The sequence below is a fragment of the Myotis lucifugus genome, unplaced genomic scaffold, assembly GCF_000147115.1.
Source record: "Myotis lucifugus unplaced genomic scaffold, Myoluc2.0 scaffold_824, whole genome shotgun sequence".
Lineage (NCBI taxonomy): Eukaryota > Metazoa > Chordata > Mammalia > Chiroptera > Vespertilionidae > Myotis > Myotis lucifugus.
Window position 1 is genome coordinate 73,767 of NW_005871872.1, and position 19,845 is coordinate 93,611.

General features: G+C 45.8%; 1 protein-coding gene across 1 annotated transcript in view; it reads right to left on the reverse strand.

The window, feature by feature from the left end:
- The window catches only part of LOC102419475 (butyrophilin subfamily 3 member A3-like), a 15,931-nt gene extending 4,457 nt beyond the window's left edge, over nt 1–11,474 (reverse strand). The window contains exons 1-3 of the mRNA XM_023747262.1: nt 11,148–11,474; nt 792–818; nt 206–208 (exon numbers count right to left, since the gene is read on the reverse strand). Of these exons, the coding sequence (XP_023603030.1) occupies nt 206–208; nt 792–818; nt 11,148–11,448 (331 nt within the window). The 5' untranslated portion in view covers nt 11,449–11,474. The remainder of the gene's footprint in view (nt 1–205; nt 209–791; nt 819–11,147) is intronic.
- Nucleotides 11,475–19,845: the final 8,371 nt, after the last annotated feature.

A 19,845-nucleotide genomic window follows, 5' to 3' on the forward strand; every position in this document is an offset into this window, starting at 1 on the left:
CCCTGTGCCCAGCATGTCCACCCTGTGTTTCTCCCATGAGTCACTTAGTCACTGAGGAGCCGGCTCTGTGGTCAGATCTGCCTCAGCATCACAGGGCTTGTGTGAAAGTCCCCCTGATGTTATTAACAATGACCCATCAATTGCAGTGACGTTGGCCATTGGGGTGTGGCAATGAGAAGCCTTCCTTTAAGTGAGAAGGAGAAACCTCCTATACACAGGGTGTGGTGCTATCCGTGGGCCAGGCACCCACTGGTCATGGATCCCATGCCCCTGGCATATGAGGTGACTGTCTTACTCCTGTACATGGCTAGGCTTGCCGTGTGCATACGTTTATACATATGTTTGCTGAAATCCATCGATCTCAATCTCCATGATTTCCTGCCATTTTCCACAAAGAATTGGGTGACTGAAGGAGAAAATTTCAGACACTACTTTTCAGCAGTTATGACAAATCTGGGACAGCTGATACCAGCCCCTCCTCTTTTGAAAAGAATGTTCTCTCTCCTTCTGGTTTCCTCTCAGCAGCCTGTAGATTCTGTACAGGAGCCAGGGAGGGAGGACTCACATCATGAATCCACCTCCCCCTCTCCTTTCTGGGGTTCCCTGGACATGTGGGTGTGAGCAGCCTGGTGGAGAGAGCCTGACCCCTTTCTCCAGGGAGGAAACCCTGCCCGACCTCCCCCATCAGCCTTCTCATTCCTTCCCCTGGGAGGTCAGGGGTGAGGAAGGGGCTGGACAGATTGCAGCAGTGAGTCTCAGAGGCAGGTCCAGGTCTAGGTCCAGGTACTCACGCGCCATGTTCTGCTTCTTTGTCCACCCTGCAGGGGAAAAGGGAGGGGTCGGTGTGGCGGGTAACCAGGGACCCCAGAACTCTCCCGGTGGGGGATCGAGACTTACTGAGCTCCTCCTGCAGTTTCTCTGGAAATAAACAGAAAGAGAAGGTGCTGTCATGGGGATGGAAGGGGAGACATGTGCAGTGGGGGGCGGCCTGGGGCGCAGAGGTCCCACCCACCTGAAGCCAGGTCTCACCTTTGGCACTTTGCTCCAGCTGCTCCTTCATCCATGCTGCTTCTTTCTCAGCTCGCTCCCTCTCCTTCTCCTGGGTCAAGGCCAAGACTCTCTTCTGCTGTTGCCACCATGACATCACCAACCCAGCCAGAAGCCCCAGCAGAGCCACAAGGGTCACCCCAAAGGCCACTTGCCAGGGCTTCGTGCTGGAGAAGAAGGGGGCTGGGGAAGGAAAGCCTCAGCCGTTGGCCCGAAGGGTCAAGAGGGGCAATGACAATTCTCTTCCCAAAGTTCCCAGAACACTTCCCGTCACATATATTAGTGTCCTAATGTCTGGCTCTCACATGGAAATAGAGAATAATGTCCATACAGTCATTGCAGTCTCCTCTCCACTCCCCCTCTCCCATTTATCAGTGTCTCATCAGCGGCTTAACCTGCTGACTCAGAAGGTGACCTTTGACTGGAGAGCCTGGGGTCACATTCTGGGTCTTCTGCCTGAACAGCTCTGTGACCTTGAAGCAATGACTTAGGCCTTCTGTTCTCAGGGTCCTGATGGGCAGAGCATTAAATTAATGCTTTAAAGTCTCTGACATGACATCAGTGCCATGTGAGAGTTTATTCATTTTAAAAACATAAACATCTTTGCCCTAACCGGTTTGGCTCAGTGGATAGAGCGTCGGCCTGTGGACTGAAAGGTCCCAGGTTTGATTCCGGTCAAGGGCATGTACCTTGGTTGCGGGCACATCCCCAGTAGGGGGTGTGCAGGAGGCAGCTGATCGATGTTTCTCTCTTATCAATGTTTCTAGCTCTCTATCCCTCTCCCTTCCTCTCTGTAGAAAATCAATAAAATATATTTTAAAAATAAAAAAATAAATAAAAACATAAACATCTTTGAAATCCAAGGTGGCAGCCAGTGGGAGAGCAGGCTGCAAGATAGAGAGTGAGTGAGAGAGCGAAAGGAGAGTGCATGGATGTGCGGGAAGTGTCTATATTTGTGAGTGAGGCACAATTCATATTCCACAGGACTGTCGGGGACATGCGGACCAGGCTTCCTTGGCCAGGCAGCCTCTACTGCTGCTGAAATTTCGCCCAGAGTGGCTGGCCATCTGGCAGAGGCCGCATCATCTTGAAGGGGAGAGTAGCTGTGATCAGAAGCCCAGCCTTACTTTCAACCGGGGAGACCTCAGATACCTCCCAGGACCCTACAACCACAGCGCCCCGGGACCAGCTGCTTCAGCTGTGAACCCACGAGCACCAGGACTCCAGTCTCCCTGGCCACGGGCACCTAAAAAGTTTGTCCAGGGGGAGACAAGATGGCGGCCAAATATATGGATGGGTCCTGCACCTTCTCACAGAGCAGATGGAAGGAACAGCTACATTGAATAACACCCACCCGGAATTGAAGAATTAAACACAGCTAGTGAGACAATCTGTGGACAGAAAGGTCAGAGATCACCTAGACCAGTGGTTGGCAAACTGCGGCTTGCGAGCCACATGCGGCTCTTTGGAGCCTTGAGTGTGGCTCTTCCACAAAATACCACATGTGGGCACGCATGTACAGTGCGATTGAAACTTCGTGGCCCATGTGCAGAAGTTGGTATTTTGTGGAAGAGCCACACTCAAGGGGCCAAAGAGCCGCATGTGGCTTGGGAGCCGCAGTTTGCTGACCACAGACCTAGACAGAGAAAGAAGCTCAGCCTCCTCAGATTCATCTGGATGTTTGCTGTTTGCGTGTCTGTTGTTTGGGTGTTTATTGTTTGGGTGTTTGTTTGTATTTTTTGGATAAGTTGTTATTTGTTGTTCACATTCTTCTCTGGGTGTTTGTTGTTAGCATTTTTTGGATTAGTTGTTGGTGTTTTGGAGTTTTCTCCCCATATACATATATTCCCCCCCCCCTTCTTTTTTCTTCTCTTTCTTTTCTCTCTTACATTTTTTCTTTTCTCAATATCATTTTTGCCCTCTTTTCTCTCCCCTAATTCTCGTTTCTCTGATGTTCACCTTTATTGGTATTGTGAATCCATTTGTGTTTGGTGCCCTGTGTGTTGTGTCTTGTCGTCTTGTATTTTGTGCCTTAAAGTCAATGCAGGATAGAGAGAACTACATAACCAGACACCCTGAGAGGAGCGAACATGGGGAGACAAAGATACAGTCCCTGTACAAAAGTAAAGGAGGAATCACCAGGAAAGGAAGTAAATGAAATGGAGGCAAGCAATTTGTCAGAGAGAGAATTCAGAGCAATGGTCATGAGGACACTGAAAAGGATGGAAGACAAATTCAACAATATGTGTAAGAATCAAGAGAAAATGAAGAAGAACCAAAAAGAAATGAAGAATGACATCGCTGCAATAAAGAACACAATAGAAAGCATCAACAGTAGACTTGAAGAAGCAGAGGACAGCATCAGTGAGCTAGAAGACAAGATAGGAAAAAATACCCAAGCAGAGCAACTGGAAAAAAACACACATAAAAACCAAGAGGAGAGCCTAAGGGAACTTTGAAACAACATGAAATGAAACAACATCTGCATAAAAGGGGTATCAAATGGAGAGGAAACTGAGCAATGATTAGAAACCTGTTTGAAGAAATAATGACAGAAAACTTCCCTGATATCGGGAAGAAAAACTCACACAAGTCTAAGAAGCTCACAGAGATGAACCCATATGACTGACACCAAGACACATTATAATTAAATTGGCAAACACCAATGACAAAGTAAGAATCTTAAAGGCTGCCAGAGAGACACAGAAAGTTACCTACAAGGGATCTCCCATCAGACTATCAACTGATTTTTCAACAGAAACATATCAGGCCAGAAGGGAATGGAATGAAATATACAAAGTCATGCAAAGCAAGGGTCTGAATCCAAGGATAATGTAACCAGCAAGGCTATCAATCAAAATTGAGGGTGAAATCAGGAGCTTCACAGACAAAAAAGGACTAAGGGAGTTTATTACCACCAAACCAGCCATGCAAGCAATGCTAAAGGGTCTGCTGTCAAAAGAAGAAATTGTAAGGGAAGAAGGAACACAGGCATGAAGAATAACATGGTGACAAAGAGTACCTATCAATAATAACTTTAAATGTAAATGGATTAAATGCCCCAATCAAAAGACATAGGGTAGCTGAATGGGTAAGTAAACATGACCCATATTATCTGGTGTCTACAGGAGACCCACCTCAGAACAATGGACTCACACAGACTGATGGTGAAGAGATGGAAAAAGACTTTTCAGGTGAATGGAAGTAAAAAAAAACAAAAAAAAAAACCACAAACCTGGGGTATCAATACTTATATCAGACAAATTAGACCTCAAAGTGAAGGCCGTAACAAGAGATAAGGAAGGCCACTTCACAATACTAAAGGGAGCAATTCAACAAGAAGATATAACTCTGGTTATATGCACCCAATACAGCAGCATCCAAATACATAAAAAAAACTTCTGGAAGATATCAAGGAACAGAATGACAGCAATACAGTCATAGTAGCGGACTTTAATACCCCACTAACACCACTGGATAAATCCACTAAACAGAAAATCAGCAAAGAAACATCAATCCTAAGTGACTCCCTAGATCAGATGGAATTAATTGTCATGTTCAGATCATTTCATCCCAAAGCCATAGAATATACATTTTTCTCATGTGCGCACAGGTCATTTTCAAAGATAGACCATGTATTGGGGCACAGGCAAAGTCTCTTCAAATTCAAGAAGATAGAAATCATATCAAGCATCTTCTCAGATTGTAATGTCATAAAATTAGAAATAAACTACAATAAAAACAATGAAAAACATCAAACACCTGGAGGATAAATAGCATGCTATTAAACAATGATTGGGTTACCAAAGAGATCAAAGAAGAAATAAAAAGCATCATGGCAGCAAACGACAATGAAAACACAACAATCCAAAATCTTTGGACACAGTGAAAGCATTCAATTCTTGAGAGGGAAGTTCATAGCTCTACAGGCCTACATCAAAAAACAAGAAAAAATTGTAATAAATTAGCTAATCCTGAAAGAGTTAGAAAGAGAGCAACAAGAAAAGCCCAGCATAAGCAGAAGGAAGGAAATAATGAAGATCAGAGTAGAAATAAATGACATATAGACCAAAAAACAATACAAAAGATAAACAAACCTAGAGCTGGTTCTTTGAAAGGATAAACAAGATTAAGGAACCTGTAGCCAGGCTCACCAAGAAGCAAAGAGAGAGGTCCCAAGTAAACAAAATCAAAAATGAAAGAGGTGAAGTAACAACTGATCCCACAGAGATACAAAGGTTTATGAAAAAATATATAATAAACAACTCTAATCCAACAAAATGGACAACCTAGATGAAATGGACATATTTTAGGAAAAATACAAGCTCCCAAAACTCAATCAGGAAGAATAAAAAAACCTGAATAGGCTGATAAGCACTGAAGAAATTGAAGCACTGATCAGAAATCTTCCTGTAAACAAAAGCCCTGGTCCACACGGCTTTACAGGGGAGTTCTACCAAGCATTCAAAGAAGAACTAAAACCTATCCTCCTCAAACTATTCCAAAAAATTCAAGAGGAAGGCACACTTCCAAGCTCTTTCTATGAAGCCAGCATTACCCTAATTCCAAAACCAGATAAAGACACCACCAAAAAAGAGAACTACAGGCCAATATCCTTGAACAAAGATGCTAAAATCCTCAACCAAATTCTAGCAAATCAGATCAAGCATTACATTAGAAAGATCATACACCATGACCAAGTGGGATTTATTCCAGGGATGCTAGGATGGTACAGTATCCACAAATCAAGAAATGTGATACATCGCATAAACAAATTGAGAGACAAAAATCACATAATCAAATCAATTGATGCAGAAAAACCATTTGACAAAACCCAACACCCTTCCTTGATAAAAACTCTCAGCAAAGTGGGAATAGAAGGATCATACCTCAACATAATAAAAGCCTTACATGACAAACCTACAGCCAACATCATACTCAATGGGCAAAAACAAAACTCATTTCCCCTAAGAACAGGAATAAGACAGGGATTCCCACTTTCACCACTCCTGTTCGATATAGTACTAAAAGTGCTAGCCATAGTGATCAGACATGAAGGAGAAAGAAAAGGCATCCAAATTGGAAAAGAAGAAATAAAACTGTCCTTATTCCCAGATGACATGATACTGTACATAGAAAACTCCAAAGACTCCATCAAAAAGACTACTACACCTGATAAATTAATTCAGCAATGTAGCAGGATACAAATTAACACCCAGAAATCTATGGCCTTTTTATAAACCAATAATACACACACAGAAAGAGAAACTAAAAAAACAATCCCATTTACCATTGCAACAAAAAAAATTAAGATACCTAGGAATAAAATTAACTAAGGAGGTAAAAGACCTGTACTCAGAAAACTACAGGACATTAAAAAAAGAGAGAGGAAGACATAAACAAATGGAACACCATACCATGTTCATGGATTGGTAGAATCAACATCATTAAAATGTCCATACTACCCAAAGCAATCCACAGATTCAATGCAATCCCCATTAAAATACCAATGGCATATTTCAAAGATCTAAAACAAACTCTCCAAAAATTCATCTGGAATAAAAATAAAAGTACCCCAAATAGCCACAGCAATCCTGAGAAAGAACAACAAAGTTGGAGAGATCACAATACCAGATATCAAGATATATTTCCAAGCCATAGTTTTCAAAACTGCCTGGTACTGGCACAAGAAGAGTACATAGAGACCAATGGAACAGAACAGAGAACCCAGAAATCGACCCAAGCCATTATGCTCAGTTAATAGTTGAAAAAGGAGGCAAGAGCATACAATGGAGTAAAGACAGTCTCTTCAATAAATGGTGCTGGAAAATTTGGTCAGATACATGCAAAAAAAAAAAATGAAACTAGATCACCAACTTACACCATACACAAAAATGGCTAAAGGACTTAAATGTAAGATGGGAAACCATAAAAATCCTACAAGACTCCATAGGCAGCAAAGTAGCAGACATATGTTGTAGCAATATCTTTACCGACTCAGCTCCTAGGGCAATGGAGACTAAGGAGAAAATAAACACATGGGACTACATCAAAATTAAAAGCTTCTGCACAGCAAAAGAAACCATCAACAAAACAACAAGAAATCCCACAGCATGGGAGAAGATATTTACCAATGCTATTTCAGAGAAGGGTTTAATCTCCAAAATTTATAGGGAACTCATACAACTTAACAAAAGAAAGATAAACAATCCAATCAAAAAATGGGCAAAGGACTTAAAGTAGACACTTTTCAAAAGAGGACATACAGAAGGCCGAGAGACATATGAAAACATGCTCAAAGTCACTAATCATCTGAGAGATGCAAATCAAAACAACAATGAGGTACCATCTCACACCTGTCAGAATGGCTATCATCAACAAATCAACAAACGACAAGTGCTGGAGAGGATGTGGAGAAAAAGAAACACTTGTGCACTGCTGGTGGGAATGCAGACTGGTGCAGCCACTATGGATGACAGTATGGAGTTTCTTCAATAAGTTAAAAATGGAACTCCAATTTGACACAGTAATCCCACTTCTAGGACTATATTCCAAGAAACCAGAAACACCAATCAGAAAGGATATATGCACTCCTATGTTCATAGCAGCACAATTTGCAATAGCTAAGATTTGGAAACAACCTAAGTGCCCATCAGCAGATGAGTGGATTAAAAAACTGTGGTACATCTACACAATGGAATACTATGCCGCTATAAAAAAGAAGGAATTTTTACCATTTGCAACAGCATGGATGGAACTGGAGAGCATTATGCTAAGCAAAATAAACAAGTCAGAGAAAGATAAATATCACATGATCTCACTCATATGTGGGATATAATGATCAACAAAAATTGATTAACAAAAATAGATCCAGAGACAAATGGCAGGGGAGGTGGGGGGATAGAGAGCAACTAAAGGACTTGTATGCATGCATATTAGCATAACCAATGGACACAGACACTGGGGCGGTGGGGGCTTGGCCGGGGTGGGAATGGCTGGGGTATTGGGTGGGGAGGGTCCAATCGGGTAAAAAGGAGACATATGTAAAACTTTAGACAATTTTAAAAAATTGCATTACATTGAAATAATAATAATGCCCGTACTGGAACCTCTTATATATATATATATCATAAATATCTTATATTTCTTGCTCACACCACAGGCAGCATCTACACAAGCTGCTCCCCAGCTCGTTTCTCAGTGCATCGTGGGTCCTGGGGACCTTTCCCTCTCGGCGTGGAGAGCACGTCTGTGTTTCCTCCCACAGGGCAGCCTCCACTGCACAGGAGTCCCCATGGGTGGCATCTGAACTGTCTCTGATTTTTGTTATTATAACTGATGCTCTAAGAAATGACTTTGTGCCCTGGCCGGTTTTCTCAGTGAATAGAGCATTGGCCTGTGGACTGAAGGGTCCACAGAAGATTCTGGTCAAAGGCACAAGCCTGGGTTGTGGGTTTGGTCCCAATCAGGTGGCAGCCCATGATTCCCTCACATCATTGATGATCCTCTCTTTCTCTCCCTCCCCCTTTCTCTATGAAATCAATAAAAATATATTTTAAAAAATAATAATTTTGTCCATCAGTTATTTCACACAACCCTGTGCTGATCTGTCAGATAAATTCCTAGAACTGGGATTTTGGGTCAATAAATAAGTAGTTTGTATTAAAGTTGTTCTACCCCCGCCCCCTCAATATAAGGTGTGTCAATTTATACAAAATTATACCAACACACGTCTAAGAGTGTCTGTCTCCCCACAGTCCTGCCATCAGTGATACCAACTACATGGTTTGTTTGCTGCCAAACTCACAGGTGGGAACGTCTCCCTGCTCAGTGAGACTGGACACCCTTCCCCGAGGTATTTCCTTCTGGGAACCGTTCATTTCTGTACTGAGCTGTTTCATGTTTTGAGGAGCTCAGCCCTTTCTCCAGGACGTGTCTGCACACACTTTCCCCACTTTGTCATGTGTTTGCTGATATTTACCATTTGCCCTTCCCCATCGCCTGTCCCAGGTGGAGGCAGCAGAGATGCTCAGAAAATGTCTGTGACATCAACAGCTTCAAGGGGCAAAGGGCACCCAGGTCCCTGCTCTGAGCCTTATGTTCACTGCACAGACCCAGGTCAGCAGCAGACACTCAGGCCTCCTTCTCCCAGTGGCCACAGCTGAGCTCAGTGTGGGGCCAGGCACTCACCTGCAATGGAGACCCTGGCTGTCTTCTCCTGGCTGAGCAGGGGGTTTCTGACGACACAGGAGACCCCCTTCCCAGAGCCGCCTTCCAGGATCACAGATGACGTGACTGCGTACAGACCCTCTCCATCTGCAGCCCCAGGCGCTGCCATGGCGGGCAAGCTCTCTCCCCCTTCACCTCTCCACTCTACATGGGGCTGCGGATACCAGCCTGCAGACGTGCACTCCACACGGATCCGTCCATCTTCATTGTCCTTCATTTCAATGTGAAGATCAGAGCCCAGAGCTGGGGAAGGAAGAGTGAGCCTGAGTCATGGGGAGGCCTCTGTGTTGGTGAGGGTCCATCAGGAATGGGGGTTCACTCCACTAGATCACACAGGCAGGGTTCACTAAGGAGCTGTTTACCACGTGTGCTGTGCAGGGGAGACTGTTCCGTGGCGTGACCACTGCCTGACCCTCATGGACCCTCGAACTAGATCCAGCTGGATCTGGTCCAGAACCGAGACTGCATCTCGGGGATCCCCTCAGAGACACCTGGACCCTCCCCCTGCCCCAGATGTGCTGGTTCCTGGAACTGGTCCTCACCTGCCCCAGGCATGTAACTCATTCCCCTTATCTGGGCGGGTCATGCCCCAGTCCCCTATCTATCCTGCCTGTCCTGTGTGAGCTTTAGGCTTTTCCAGGTGGTGGGGAGGATATGCACATTTTATTGCTGCAGCTCACACTGTTCCTGGTATGAAAGTCACTGTGGTGAACTCTTGATATCATTAATCTAGAGTTTACAGCCTCTTTTTTGGGTCTTTGGACTCAGGGAATTTTTTAATTTTTATTTTTTTGTGGTTGTGGAAGGGGAACGACTACATGGGAAAGAGCTGTCCCAGGGCCAGGAATGGTGAGCTGTTACCACCAGTCACTAAACTCTTAACCCAAGGGGGTCGGGGGGTGGGGTGTGGGAGGAAGCCTTTTGAAGACATGCAAGAACCCAGTCCTGTATGGAGGGATTTCTTAAGAGGAGCTGTGGTTTCCGAAGGGATTGAAGCTGACTGAGGAGGCCCTGCAGGAAGTAAGCCAGGACCTCCCACCCCAACCCCCACCATCCTTCCTTCCTGTGCAAGGTAGGGTTGTGCCCAGAGAAAGAGATATGATGTTGGACATAAAAAAAATTCATGGAACAGCAGCATCAGACAAGGATGCTTTGTCCCTGTGATGGATCAGGACAAAACCTCTCAGTCATCAGATCTGAACATAAAATAAAACATGAACAGTGTCCAGACCACAGCAACCAGCAATCATCCCCTGTCCTAGGTGTGAGTGACCAGTTACACCTCACACCCTCCTGACAGCATCTGATCCAGAGCAGAGCCCTCCTTCCATAAACCTTCCCCTGGTCCCCTATCACCCCAAAAGTTATACCAAATCTCCCTGACACCCCCTCATGGGGACACCCCATGTTTCCACACTGTGTGTTCTCACTGCAACTAGTCCTAAACTCAACTTGTTCTACTGCAGGTGTGATCCTGGTGTCTTGGTTGAAGGACATGGCAGCACAGGTGATGTCCCTGCAGCTCAGCCTCCCAGGACCCACAGGAGCGAGCACCTGGGGGCCCAGGTCCACTGCCTGGAACACACCTGAACCCACTCAACTGTGTGCCCCCCACGAGGGGAGGTTTCCTCAGCCTTCCTGCCCCGACCCCACATCCCTGCTGAGACCCTGGTGGCTGCAGGAGGGGCGTCTTCACTTGGTTCAGGAGGAGCCCTTCCTACAGGAAAACCTGTGGATGTCAAGGGCCCAGAGAAGCAGAGGTGGAGGAGGGAGGCAGTTGCTGGGGTGTAGGCAGAGGTCTGTGAGGTGGGCTAGGAACCTGTGTCCCCAGTTCCCACAGAAGAAGGAGCTCAGAACAAACTCAGGCTCACCTGCAACATTCAGCTCCACCTGGGTTTTTGCAAGGAAATCGGCATCTTGGAAATAACACTGGTAGGTTCCACTGTCAGAGGTTCTGACCTTGTGAATCCGCAGAGCAGCCTTCCCCTCAGCGATGTCCTCTCTTAAAATCGACGTTCTCCCTCGATACTCTGCTATCTCTGTTCCTTCCTTGCCATCTGCATATGCACACACCGCCTGCCTGAGGCCAGATCGCAGCCACATCAGCTCCATGGACTCAGCGCTCATCTTTGGGGACAGGTGACAAAGCAACTCAACATCTTCACCCACCATGGCCAGAATGGGCTCAGGGGGTCCAATCACAGCAAACTCAGCTGGTGAATAGAAAGGGGTGCTCCATCAGAAAGAGCTGGAGGCCAGAGGGTAAAGGTGTGTACCAGGGTAAGAAACACCTAGACAGGGACTCTGTTCTGATAGATGTACAGTGTGGATGGGCCTCCCAGGTGTGGTAAGGAGTCCAAGGTTCTGACTGGGCATTATAGGTAACTGATCCAGGTACATAAATGCACATGGTCCCTACCTGAGCAGGGCGTGAGCAGCTGGACCAAGGCGAGGCAGACAGGCAGGTGGAGCAGATGGAAGGCCAGGGGCCTCACCATTGTGGGCTGTTGTGCAGACAGAGAGACACCAGAAGGAGTTGGTAGAAATGACGACCTGGAGGAAGATGGTGAATCCACATGAGACCTCTGCCTCCCCAGGGCCGAGTCCGGGTGCAGCCACCATCACTGGTGACCCCAGAGCCTCCTCTCAAATGCCTGCTTGGGAGTCTCTTCACCTTTGACTCCAACATGGAAAACCACCCTAAAGTCTGTAACCTGAAGTGTCCGTCCCTTGGCCCTGGCCACCTGGGAGTCCTAGGCTCTGTGTCCAATGGGCTCACAAGCTTCCATTTGCCCACACTTCCTGGACAGCCTGTCCGCGCCTCCAGCATCTCACTCTGATTAAGACAGGACCCCCCTCTCTGAGCCCCGATTCCACTGGGGCCCCTCAGTCTCTGCTTCACACCACAGCCTGAATACTCCGGCCTCCCTCACTTCACGCCTCTCCTCAGCCTCCAGGGGCTCCCACTGCCCTCAGAGCAGGAGCTGGAGTCCTCTGCTCCCTGCACTTTCTAAGTTATCTGAATATTTGAAATTTTAAGATCTCAGAGAGGAGAATATATTTCCACTTATTTTGGGGGATAGTTATTGCATTTATTCTTGATCATAAACTACTTTAAAATAAAAATAAGTCAAATTTAAATAATTCATAATAGGAACCACATACTTTGCTACATATGAATGTAAATATTTCTGGACATATTTTGGAGATATATATATATTTGCCTTAAATTGTTTTATTCTTTTACCCAAAATATCTCTTTCAGGAACTATTCCTAAAGAAAATTGATCAGGCATCAACACAAAGGTTTATATTTAATGCTGTTCATCATAGTAAAATCTACAATACCAAAATGTAGATACAATTTAAATTCCCAAATTGGATCCAATTTTGTGATAATAACAAAAACTTTTATAAAATTTTATTAAATGATTCCTAAACCTATAGCTACGATCATACTCAATGGTGAAAAGCTGAAAAGTTATTCTCTAATAACTAAGATCTGCAATAAGACAAGGTTGCCCACTCTCACCACTCGTGTTCCCACAGTATTGGAAGTCCTGGCCACAGCAGTCAGACAAGACAAAGAAATAGAAAGCATACAAATCAGAAAGGAAGAAGAAAAACTCTCACTATTTGCAAAGGATGTGATACAATATGTAGAAAAACCTGAGGACTCCATCCAAAACAAAACCCATCAGAACCAATCACTGAGTTTAATAATGTTGCAGGATAGAAAATCAGAAACCTGTTGCATTTCTATACAGCAATAATGAATAATCAGAAAGAGAAAATTTTAAAATCTCATTTACAAGTTTACCCACAAAGCATAAAATATCCAGGAATAAATTTAACCAAAGAAATGAAAGACCTATAGACTGAAAACTATAAGATACTGAAGAAAGAAATTAAAGAGGATACAAATAAATGGAAGGATAGGATATACATGCTCATGGGTTAGAAGGATTAACATTGTTAAAATGTCCTTACTACCTAAAGCAATATCCACATTCAAGGCAATCCCTATTAAAACACTAATGGCCTTCTTCTCAGAGATAGAACAACTCATCTTAAATGTATATGGAACCACAAAGATCCCTAATGTCCAAAGAAGTCTTGAGAAAGAACAGAGTTGGAGGCATCCTACTCCCTGATATAAAACTATACAAAAGTGTCTACAGTAATAAACAGCATGGTACTGGCATATAAACAGACACCCAGTTCAATGGGACAGGCAGAGAGCCCAGAAAGAACCCTCACTTATATGGTCAATTAATCTGTGACAAAGGAGGCAAGAATATGCAGTGGGGCAAAGACAGTCCTTTCAAAATGGTGCTGGTAAAACTGGACAGACACATGCAAAAAAAATGAAATTGGCTCACTTTCTTACACCAAATGCAAGAAGGGACACAATATGGATTAAAGATTCAATGTGAGACCCAAAACTATAAAAGTAGAAGAAAACAGAGGCAGTGAACATCTGACATTCCTCTTAGTAATGTATGTTTTCAATGTGTGTCCTCAGACAAGGGCAGAAAAATAAATAATAAGCAAATGGGACCATGTGACACAAAAGGACAACCTACTGAAGGGAAGAATATATTAGCCAAGGATACATCCAATAAGGAGTTAATAGCCAAAATTTGTTTTTTAAAATCATGCAATTTAGCAGCAAAAAAACAAACAATACAATTTAAAAAGGGGCAGAGGACCTGAATAGACATTTACCTAAAGAACAGGTACAGATGGCCAACAGGCATATGGATTGGAAACCCCTCCACTGTCAGACAATGTGATGTTTATCCATTCTTCAACTGTTGTATACGTATGCTGTCTCATATATTTTTATATTACAATACTAGAGGCCCAATGTACGAAATTCATGCAAGAGGCTCGGCACTCGCAGCCCTGGTTTTGTCTGGAAGGTCGTTTGGCCATCTGATCTAATTAGCACATTATTATTCTAGAGTACATATAATTCTGTAGTGAACATCTTTTCATATAAATCTTTAAGCCACACATCTTGTAACTCACCCCACCATTATTTTAACGTTATTTCTGTAAATGTGACTGCACATAAACAGCCTGTTCGCTTAAGAATTCTAGGCACTAACTTCAGGAAAAGCAGACTCCAACCTCCAGACATTCTATCTCCGAAGATTTGCTGACCTTCAACCAGTAATCTGCACAGACTGTGTTGGCTTCCACTTAGTCCCCTCAATGGAGAACCCTCAACCCCCTCCTTTTTGTTCCTTTCTTGTTCTTCCCCCCTCTCCTCTTCCTCACAAAAACCCCTGCCTGTGTCCAACTGTCTTTGCAGCATGTGTCTACCATCTTCTGAAGCTGCAGGCTCTAGAATTAACCGACATTCCTCCCACCAGTCCCATGATCTCTATGTGGTCTTTCCAGTGGCAGGCAGTTGAACCTGGGTTCTGTCTTTTAGAATCTCTTAGAATACATTCCCAGAGAAGAGCAGGCGAGCCGGTCAGAGGCCTTAATGACCACAGTAAGTTCTTAGGAACATGTAGTTGTCAAGCTCGCTCATTCCGGTTGTCTCCCTCCCACAGATTTCTGAGTTCAGGCTTTCCCTTGCCCTGCCAGGTCTCACCGTGTCCTCACCTGCAGGCTCACCCAGCTTCTCAGCCTCTCTCCTAAAGAGACCTGGGGCCCTGGCTTTTACCAACTCCCCCACTTACAGTTGGCACTTTCAGCTGAAAACCACAGAACAAAGGCACTCCTTAGGTCTTCATTACAGTTGAGTCTCTGATCTGGAGGAAAAGGTGGGGAAAGAAAGCTTGCTCAGGAGGAGAAAAAGTGCAAAGTCCCTCTTTGAAAGCACTTGTTATAAAAAGAGTGATAATAACCTTTACTTTGCTCTGGGTGTGTGATCGGTGGGGTGCTCCAAAAGTCTCCACCTGTTCCTGGTGGGAGTGGAGTTCTTGGGGTGCCACGGGAACAAAAATGTCCTGAGGCCCCACAGGAGGATGAGGTGCTGGGGAAGCTTTATTTCTGTTGAATCAAAACCCTGAGTTTCCAAGAGCCCATCTCCCTCCGTCCTGCCATGAAAAGGTCCCATTTTGTCTTCAGCAGAACCAGGATTGCAGCCATTCCCAGTGTGTCTGCCCCATATTTGCACAGTCCCGTCCAGTCCAGCATCTGGTGGGGGAGCTTGTGCTCCCAGCTGTGGTCCATGGCCTGTGGGTCTGCATGGCCATGCTCCACTCAGCTTCTAGGACCACATGGCAGCCTAGCAGGGTCACTAGCAAGGAAGAAACAGGACAGCAAGCAAGAGCAACAGAGAGAGAGAGTTCTTAGTCTGGAGATTATGTATTCCCAATGTTGATGGGCCTGCATTGGGTGCACCCTTTTAGCCAATGATCTTTGTTCCCAGGTTAGGCTGACAGGCAGGCCCCTTCCCTATGTCACCCGGTCTTCACTGCACATGTGCCATCTTCCCTTTGTGGAGCCCTTCCCCAGTGACTTCCAGGGAATAGACTGGCTCCCTGGGGAGTGTCAAGTTGCAGCTTCCTGGTGAGGCTGCCCAGATGACCTTGCTTATTATGTCTGGCCTCCCCTTTGCTCCTTCCATATTATTAATATGAATGACCAGCTACTTATGAGGATAACAGGTGTGTGTTTATTACACAGGATTCTACTGCAATCATGCCTCAAAACAGCAACCAGGCCTCAACACAAACACCGAACGTCTCAGGAGATTTTATCCACATTTATTTTCTCCTTCGTGGGTCTACAGGGGGACAGGGTGCAGCTTGTCCTGGTGGGCTCTCCTGGGCCTGGCTAACTGGGTTTTACTCAAGGCTGCAGGTTGGGTTCCAGTCAGTTCCAGGGGTCTCTCCATTCTGGGACCAGGAGCTACAGGACAAGTTCTTCATTTCCTCCTCTTCCCCCCTCCCCTCACCCCTCTCTCCTCCAACTCTCCCATCCCAGTATCTCTCCCTCCTTTTCAGGTTCCTGTCCCCCTTCCCTCCTCCTCTCCCCAGCACCCCCCCCCCACCTCTTCCTCCAACTTCTCAGATGATTATCTTAGAGCCAGTGGTTCTCAACCTGTCCCTCGTGACCCCTTTGGGGGTCAAACGACCCTTTCACAGGAGTCGCCTAAGACCATCGGAAAACACATATTGAATATATAATTACATATTGTTTTTGTGATTAATCACTATGCTTTCATTATGTTCAATTTGTAACAATGAAAGTACATCCTGCATATCAGATATTTACATTACGATTCATAACAGTAGCAAAATTACAGTTATGAAGTAGCACCGAAAATAATTTTATGGTTGGGGGTCACCACAACATGAGGAACTGTATTAAAGGGTTGCAGCATTAGGAAGGTTGAGAACCACTGTCTTAGACCTCTCCTCCCCTAGTGGCCGCAGCGCATCACTGCACCCGTGCAGCTGGGAATGGAGCCCACCTCTCCCTCCATCCACCAGGTCCTCCCGCCAAGTCCCACACCTTTAATCTAAAACCTTCTTTAAAATTTTAAAACTGTGATCCACAGTAAGAAATACATTTTATAATGTAACTGAGGACACACATTTATATATACTGCATGCTCTCATAGTTCCATTCGTGTGTATTGAAGTTTGGTCTCTATGTAATATATTGATCTCATGCACCATCAATGGCCCAGGACTGCAGGTGGAGAACTGCTCCATGGCGGTTGTCTAATGGCAGAAACATTAGGCCCCACGGCCTGTGGGCTCTGCTTTTGTTGTCCACAGACGGGACTTGGACCCTCAAACATTACTTTCATGCTAGAGTTTTTGACATGGATTGTGAAATAAATTTGAAAGAGAAAAATGTACTTCTCTTCATGTTCATGTTGAAGAACCTTTCACTGGGCATGAGGCAGCACAGAGAGTTTTCTGAGGCAGAAGGTTAAATACTTGGGCTAAGGGTTCTTGTCCCCCCTCCCATCTCTGTATCAGTCCACACCACACACCCATGGCAGCCCCTGTACAGCTGCACGTTGTTCCCTAGGTCTGTCTGGTGCACAAAGTGCCACCAACGGGGCGGCTTCAGCCCCAGAGCGTTGTCTTCTCAGCTTCAGCTCCCGATCCCCACAGGGTGGTCCAGGATCTGCCCTAGTGTTGGGGGTTCCTGGCAGTCTTGGCTTTTCCTGGTTTGTCTCTGCCTTCATTCTCACCTGGTTCTCCCGTGTCCCATGAAGAAGCTGGGTTGGCCCTGAGTTCTTGCTAAATGCAGCAGGTGATGGGAATGGCACTAGGTGGTCGGTGAGAAGGCCTCTCTCTGGATTTAACTCAGCTGTGATATCATCGCCCCTGGAAAGTCTCATCTCTGAGCTGTTTTACTTCATATTTTAACTACACACGAGTGAAGGAGAGAGAGAAGACTGACATTGATGAGGGTGGTAGGTGTGGGAGAATGGGCTTGAGGCTCTGAAGGCCTCAGCTCTCCAACCACCACCTGGGGTGTCCTGTCAGATTGTGTTATTGGCTTAAACAATAGAGATTTCCTCAGTAAACAAAAAGTCCTGAGGTTAGGAGACAGCAGCACTCTGCAGCCGTCCTCCTAGTGGTCTTTCCTGTTCTAGAGACACAGGGAAACAAACTTATTGGCAACATGTCCCAATCCTATGAAATTCAAATGGCAGCCCATACATGAGGGTTTACTAGAAGAGCCAACCCTTCCATCTAAGACTGTGCTACCGGAGGGGCCATGGAGGAGACCCCGGGGTCCGCACAGCCAAAGTATTAACACCCGGCCCTGACAGAGAAAACATTTCTAGATCCCGGGCCAAGTCTACTCCTGACTAATTTCTAGGTAGAAGACAAATAAATTGCTTCAGCATGAAAAATGCACTGTTACTAGCCTTTTGAGATTATCTGGCCTTTTTAAAAGGAATTGCTAGTGTGTGTGTGTGTGTGTGTGTGTGTGTGTGTGTGTGACTGGGGTTGGGGGCAGGCATGTGTTGAGGTGAACATAAGTACCCTCTTCCTAAAGCCAAAGAATTTCATTCAAGATGCTAGACTTGTGGGGGCAGGGAAGATATGGGGGACACCAGGAGGGGCCGTGGGGTGAAGAACAGAGCCAGACAGCAGTTGTTATGGACACTTGTGAGTCATTCAGAAAACACTCAGTGAGAGTCCTTGGGAGACTGAGTGACAGGCCAAAGCCCTTTCTCTCTCTCAGGAGGCAGCGAACAGGACCATGGCAGCCGGCACAGGCTCCCGCCTGCCAGTGGATGGTCCAGTGGGCCCAGCAGCCCCACACCCACCCGATGCTCCCTTCCTGGCCCCACAGACCCCAATCGGGGTACATTTCTTCTAGAACCATCTTCCCACAGAACATTTCATACCATTCCCCACCTGTGCCTAAAGCTTTCTCTGGAGCCTCCACTACCTTCTGACTCAGTTTGACACCAGTTAGCACATGAGCAACAGCCCCACTAGCGGTTATTCCAGGACTGGACTCTGGTCCCCATTCCCTTCACCTGAATTGTTCCTTCACATCTGCCTCCTGGGAAAACTCCGGATTCTCCCAGCCTAGAGTGTTCTCAGCTTCTTCTGACAGCCAGCAAGGAATGGCAACCTGGGTCCCACCACTGCAGGAAACTCAATTCTGCCAACAACCAGAATTAGCAAGAAACAGACTGTTCCCTGGACCCTCCAGAAAGGAGCCCAGCCTGCAGACCCCTGGATGTCAGTCCGGCCAGAGCCACGCTGGGCTTCTCACCTACAGATGTGTGAAGTAAGGAATCTGTGTTGCATTAGGTCATGAAATTTGTGGTTTTTATTACAGCAGCTTATAAAGCTGATCAATAAGAATTTTGTGAAAATGTGGTGGGTAAACTGTGGGGGTGAAAATCTAGAAGAAGCTCAGATGCAGAGTGAATACCATTAACCAATTTATTTAACAAATGTAACCTGACCACCACCTGCCGGGTGGAGGGGACACAGTGGTGACCAATCACAGTGATGGTGATGGAGTGGCTTTTCCCAGGACCCAGCAGTTACAGGAACCTCCAGGAACATGGACACATGCTCAGCGTGGAGTGTCCCTTCCCTGGAGATGGGGCTACAGTGTGATAAAACTTCCACTGCAGTTCACCTGACTCCCTTCCCCCAAATTCATGCCTCACACATGAGCTTTAGGGATGAAGCTGGAGGGTTGGTTCAGCATCATGATCACAGGTCAGAAGCTGGTGAGGAGTTTGGCCTCTAGTCCCTTCTCAGCCCCGGGTGAGGTGGTCACTGTGAGTTCATTCTGTGGATGACATCATCATGGACAGCCAGACAATGGAGAGTGGACCGTGGCTGACAGTCCCCCTTGAAGGAACCAGGTGGGGTGTGGCCTTCATAATCACCTACAGTGACCTTCTCCCTGGGGCCCTGGGATGGGAACCTCAGGCTGCCCATGACCCTGCCCAACAGGAACAACTGGCTGCAAAGGGACAGACTAGAGGTAGAAGGAGGGTCAGGAGTCAAACACCTCCAGCAGCACTACTTCCTGCCTGAATTATATGTCACTTCCCTGGGCCCTGCCTCCCTTTCCACACTTTCCATGAGGCCCCCTCACAGG